Here is a 6,692-nt window from a genome sequence, read left to right on the forward strand (position 1 = left end):
AAGTAATTATATGAAGAGATATTCACTCTCTATTCCATAAAAAAGTTCATTATTAAAAATATAGTATAATCCCATTTTTGTTTTAAAAACACACACACAAAATTGACACCAAACTGTGAAGAGCTGTTATCTCTAAACTAGAGGCCCAGTGCACAAAATTTGTGCATGGGTAGGGTCCCTAGCGGCTGCCAGCTGCTGGCTGGGGCCTCCCTTCCCCAGCTGCTGGCTGCTGGCCAGGGCCTTCCTTCATTCTGCGCTGCCCCCTGGAGGTCAGCACATGTCATAGCAAGCAAGCAAACTCCCAGTCGGTCAAACTCCCAAGGGGAACTTTGCATATTAGGCTTTTATATATATAGACTAGAAGCCCCATGCACAAAATTCATGCAGGGGTGTGGGGGAGATCCCTCAGCCCGGCCTGCACCCTCTCTAATCTGGGACCCCTGTGGGATGGGGCCTAAACTGGCACTCGGACATCCCTCTCACAATCCGGGACTGCTGGCTCCTAACTGCTCACCTGCCTGCCTGCCTGATCGCCCCTAACTACTCCCCCTGCCGGCCTGGTCGCCCCCAACAGCCCCCCCACCCGGCTGGCCAGGTCGCTCCCAACTGCTCCCCCCCACCAGCATGGTCACCCCTTATGGCCCCCTCTGCCAGCCTGGTCACCCCTCACTGCCGGCCTGGTCACCCCACGCAGTCTCGTGTTTAGTCATTTGGTCGTCCCTCACTACTAACTCTCCTGCCAACCTGGTTGCCTCACTCAGCCTGTTCGGTCGTTCATTCGGTTGTTTCAGATGTGATGGCCCCTAGCTCTTTATATATATAGATGGTCAGATTACAGTGAAAACAATCCTCTTGTTTTAAGTTATCTATATTTTCCAAAATTGCTTATATGTTGAAAGTGTAGCTTCCAAGACCTTGTGGAGTCTTCCAGAAACCTAATTCTCACTCTGAAATTGAAAAGATGACAACATCAGTACCCCCAAAGAAGTTGTTGGAGCCTCCTCTCAGGAGCCTCCTTCCAGAGGGTCTGTTATGGTGGTTTGGTTCCAGGATTCCCTAGAGATGGTGATAATCCTGGCTGATCTCCAATGCAGGGTGTTTGCAGGGGACGGGGTTTAGCTCTGACCTACTTAGGGCACATGCTAAATTCTAATTAAATCGCCTTCTCCTTGGGGATCCCAGCATGAAAGAAGAAAAGGGATTGCTTCTCAGTGGCACCAAGCCCACACCTTTGTTGTGATGCTTTGTGCCATGGCAACGTAGTTTCTAACCACCTGCGCACATCAGAGAGAAATGTTCAGATAATCCTAAACCGCTTGCATGATCTGGCAGGCTTGTCCTTGGCATGTTCTCGTTCTCAGCCTCCTGGGAAAGTCCATGCTGTCTCCACACAGAAGCAGAGGCAGCCTCACTAATAAACAAGGAGCTTCTGCCTCGAGATCATTTCAGAGATGCTCAGATGCAACATGACGTCTAAAATGCCACCATCCGATTACGTCCGGCATGACACATGAAGATAATGGGCAACAATAGAATAAAAATTGACATTATCAAACCTCAGGGCTGAGAGTTACCCAGGTGGTACTGTCAGTTTGTTGTGTTTGTCTTTTTAAGTCTTCTGGCTAAAATGTTTTCTGACTTTATCTTGGCCAATTTTGGGCCACACTAAATATTAGATAAACTATTACTTAATCAAAAAATAAAATAAAAATCTACCATTAGAGATCAACCAAACCTACCCTTAGAGAAGGTAACTTTTCTTGACTCATTTAATCAAAACAGCTTTGTATTCTATGAAAGCGCCTGGAATATAAGACTCTATAGAAATGTAAGGTTGGAGGCTACTTGCTATTTGTACCTTCTGAGCAAGCTCAGGTTTTACTGGGACAGAAGGAAGAGACCATAAAGGTGCTGGTTGTCTGAGAGGGTAAGAAAGTGCTGGTCCCAAAGTGAAGGGAAGATGAAGAATTGAGAGACTGGTCTGAGGCCAAAGATATCGTTTATCCACAAGACAATCTTGCCCATGGCCAATCCTGATACTGTTTCACTGTTCAGAGCTTCTGATCGCTCTCACAGGGATTCAGGAACATCAACCAATCAGAGCTGGCTTCACTCCTGCAGAAATAACATACAGGGCCCACTTAAGGCATTTACTATTTTATTTCTGATAATGATGGAACCTGAGGCTTTCCACTGGCAATACTAGGTCTCAACAGCCTCTTTTTGTTCTATTCACTGGACTTTTCTGCTACTGCACAATTTTTCCTCTTCCTATATTTGACTTGCCTGGTTCTCTGCATCTAGAGTTTAAGTTTAATAGCTATTAGTTGCATAGAATAGTCCTTTGCACAATTCTTTCATTCACTTATTCCCGTGATCGGCAAACTGCGGCTCGAAAGCCACATGTGGCTCTTTGGCCCCTTGAATGTGGCTCTTCCACAAAATACCACGTGCGGGCGCACACGGACAGTGCGATTGAAACTTCGTGGCCCATGCGCAGAAGTCGGTATTTTGTGGAAGAGCCACACTCAAGGGGCCAACGAGCCGCATGTGGCTCGTGAGCCACAGTTTGCCGAGCCGCAATTTGCCGACCACTGACTTATTCTATAAATATTATTGAGTGTCTACTATACACAGACACCACATACGCACTTTTCCAAGCTGCATCTCTCTTCTACTCAACAATTCCGCTTTCCTCCCTGAAGCCTCTCTAGTAGTTCTTCACACTCCTCTCAGTCAGGGCAGGAATCTCCTTTTTTGCTTTCATGATCAGTCGAGAAACATTTGAAAACCTGCTTCAGGACATTACAAAGAGAATGAGCTAAATAGCTTCTCAACAATTCAGAAAATTTCCTCTTTCAAGATTAAATATAAGGAATAACAAAAGACTCTTCTCAAGGCAGTTTTTAAACTATTCTAAAAAGCATGGAAATAAAAGATGAGTCCTCAGATACCAAAGTAGTTCAAAAGAAATACCCATAAGAAAGCAAATTGAGAATGTAAGGTCATATTTAAAACTTTAAAATAAAAACTAAGATCTCAATGGCTTTGACAATTAAGGCCATTAATTTAGGATGGTATTGTCAATGCAGATATTTTTAAAAACTTGATTGATTGATAGGTTGATTTTAGAGAGAGGAAGGTGAGAGAGAGAGACATCAACTTTTTGTTTCACTTGTGTATGCAGTCATTGGTTGATTCTTGTAAGTGCTCTGACCGGGGATCAAACCTGCAACCTTGGTGTCTGCCAGGGCAATTCAGATAGTTTTAAAAGCCCTAACCGGTTTGGTTCAGTGGACAGAGCGTTGGCCTGTGGACTGAAAGGTCCCAAGTTTGATTCCGGTCAAGGGCATGTACCTGGGTTGCGGGCACATCCCCAGTGGGAGGTGTGCAGGAGGCAGCTGATCGATGTTTCTCTCTCATCGATGTTTCTAATTCTCTATCTCTCTCCCTTCCTCTCTGTAAAAAATCAATAAAATATATATATTTTAAAAGTGTTCATAAGGAAAAATACATTATTTAGAGCTTAGTTTCTTAGAACAAAGAGTCTGAGGAAATGAAAAAACAAAACAAAACAGCTTTCAAGTGGGTAACAAATTGCCAAAACTTTTCTTGATTTTCAGATCTTGATTCTTCACACAAGATTGCAATTATTTAGAAACTGACATATCTACAGGAACACGACATGCAAACTGGCTCTCCTCATCAGAAGATCATTCTAGTTTTGCTGTCCTCATTCTAAGAAATACTTGAGAAAGAAAATCATTACAATCTAAGGAAAAAGCTTCAAAGAGGTGATTATTGGACTTGGCACACAGTAGGTGATCAATATTTGCTGAATAGTAGGTAATAAAAATTGACAACTATTTGTATAATTTTCAGGTGGTGGGGATCACATCATCTATTGCCTCCATTTTTATGCCTAAAGTCTACCATTTTCTCCATCTATCCACTCAAATATAATACAAGGAAAACACTGACCATTTTATTCTCTTTCCAGGGGAAAATGACTCCCCTGCCCTCATAAAAAAAGGCTTCATGGAGCAACAGAGTTTGATTTGGGTTAAGAAAGATACTATTATAATAATCAGATATTGTAATAAGCTACACAGGGAACTCATGGAAACTATATCCCCAGAAACTTCTGAAAATAGTACAGACAAGCCCAGTATAAGATCCTGGGTATAATAGCACTTCCATAAAAAGGAAGGTAGACCAGATGAACTTTTCAGGTCTTCTCCAGATCAGGAAAGAAATCAAGTAGACTCTTTGCATTTGTAAAATGAATTGGTGGTTTCTCTAAAATGAAGCAGATGTAACTGTAGCCTGGAGCTTGCTGTCTACTGCTGGAATGAAAGTTACATAGGATGTAAAATCAGGCGATAACAATCCAGCAACATTAGGGTGCCTACTGTGCGCCAAGCATGACCCAGGTGGGCACCCTGACCTGGACGCTGTCGGAGACAGAACTCTGGATGGGTTGGATCACAGGCTGAGATAACTCAATAATCTCTTGGTCTTACATTTCTTCTCACCACTCTGGCAAAATCCAGGCCACTACCAAGAAACTACCGTACTGTGTTGACTCCTGTTAGGGGCCTAGAATTTCACTATTTCTTTGGTCTGACTGCTCTTCAGTGTTCATCACTGCCCGGCCTTGGGTCAGTTTCATTCGACCTGTAAACATCTAGCACTTGTCAGACACTTTACTAATCCCAAGAAACTCCAAAAGCACTTTCTCAATATGCTGCTAACTGCCCTCGGGCTTCTGTGAATGAGCAGGTCGGCCCTTCATTCTTCTCACACTCCCGCCTGGGAATCGCCCTGGAATGTGTAAAAGCTGTGGCCACGTTCCCTTCACACGGAAGTCTGCGTGTGGCTAACTGGTAAGAAACCAAAGCCGCTCTGACGAGGAGTCAGTCCTTGCTGATATTTTCAACAGACCCGCCCACCCAAACTAAAGGTGAGATGCTGCTGCTGTTTTCAGGGTTTGGGGAGGAATAAAATCTGCCTAGCCATGTCCTACAGTGTGCCTCTCCCTCGGAGAAAAAGATATTTAATTCAAAAGCAAATCATTATCCGGTTACACGTTTTTAAATTGCTGTGAAAAATAAAGATGGGAATGAGGGGAGAGGGCTCCCTCTGCTCTTTCAGGCTGTTTAATGTTTAAAGGAATCAGACGGAATAAGGTCTAGCACAGGACACAAATACTAGTAACAGATAAGCTGATCCTTGATTTTTTTAAAACTAGGCTATGAGAAGGAAACCCTGCTTTTGCTTTTAAATCACTACCTATACCATTGATTTTTGCAACAAACACAGCAAATATACCTCCACTGCAATGTTAGGGCCGTCAAGGCGACAGCATTTCTTCCAAGGCCAAGTGTGAGTGAGTCGCAGAGGGTGCCTTCCCGGCAGTGAGCGGTGCCCTTTCTCAGGGGCAGGAACTCCGTGTTGGCAACTGGCCTCTTACCTTCGAAAAACTGCTGCAAGGCCTCGCTCTCACCCTCCACCTCCATGGTGCTGGCTGGGCTGCCTCCTCCCCGACAGGGCTGTCAGGAGCGGGAGACCAGCTGCCCCCGCGGCCAGGCTAGGAGTGCTCCCGAAAAATCTTCATTGTCTTTTCGCTGGAGGGAAGTGTGTCTTCAGCATCGAGTTGTGCCCAGAGACCCAGAGAGATGGTTAAGTTCTCCAAATGATTGTAAAACCAGAAGGACATTCAACCACGCAGGGGAAAAAATGACCGAAGAGGGAAATGGTGGCAAGTCCATCGATCTTACTGTGGGGAAGTGTTTCTCCTCTGCCTCTCGCCTTTGTTTTAAGGACCTTTGTCCTCAGTGACACATGTAGTTACATAAACGGGCAATAAATGCTGAGTCTTATCTCCTAGCTGTCCGGTCACACCAATGCACCTCTGTCACCCCCTCTATCAACCAAGCAAAGATCCAGGGCGGGGTTTTCCACCCAGAGAAAGGGGCAGATCAGCACAATCACTTTGACAGATGCCCAGCAGAGCAGATCATTGAAACGGGCCTGTGACAGCGAAAAATTAGGATTTGTTCAGTATTTTTAAATTCACTCACAGCAAAAACTTATGCTGCTTGATACACATGTAGATTATGTCCCAAGGAGTTTATTCTCTCTGAGAAGTATAAACCATAAAGTAAGAGAAGTCCCTCTTATGAGCAATAAAACTGCATTTCTGATTTGATCATTTTTGCAAGCGAGTTTATGTTTCATTACCAGCTGGTTTCACTCTCAAATATAAAGCGTGAAACCCAAATAAATGTTTGGTTCTCACAGCTTAACTATTCATTTACTTAATGATAGCCTAAAAATACAATTAGGAAATTAAACCAGTTTTCTCAGCCCCCTTTCTTTTTTCCTTTTTCCCCAAACTTTTTATTTTGAAAAAGTTTTTAATCTCTAGAAAACTGAAAGGATAGTACCATGAAATGCCTCATCCTCTTCATCTAGATTTACTAATTGCTAGTATTTTCCCACTCTTGCCTTTTCTTTCTGGATATATTGATATACTTTGTTGGCTGAGCCATTTGAAAATAAGTTGCTGACATCTTGACATTTCACTCAGAAATAATTCTGTATATGTCTCCTCACAAATAAGGACGCCCTCCCACATAATCATAATGTTATGATTATCATACCCAAAAATGCAACATCAACTTGATACT

General features: G+C 43.5%; 1 protein-coding gene across 1 annotated transcript in view; it reads right to left on the reverse strand.

Moving 5' to 3' along the window:
* MYRFL (myelin regulatory factor like) overlaps positions 1-5,819 on the reverse strand; it is a 106,891-nt gene extending 101,072 nt beyond the window's left edge. Inside the window, exon 1 of the mRNA XM_070409744.1 lies at positions 5,474-5,819. Within this exon, the coding sequence (XP_070265845.1) occupies positions 5,474-5,519 (46 nt within the window). The 5' untranslated portion in view covers positions 5,520-5,819. The remainder of the gene's footprint in view (positions 1-5,473) is intronic.
* Between the last annotated feature and the right edge of the window lie 873 nt (positions 5,820-6,692).

Source organism: Myotis yumanensis, unplaced genomic scaffold (genome assembly GCF_028538775.1).
Source record: "Myotis yumanensis isolate MYYU_CA2020_CCGP unplaced genomic scaffold, mMyoYum1.0.hap1 SCAF_3, whole genome shotgun sequence".
NCBI classification, from domain to species: domain Eukaryota; kingdom Metazoa; phylum Chordata; class Mammalia; order Chiroptera; family Vespertilionidae; genus Myotis; species Myotis yumanensis.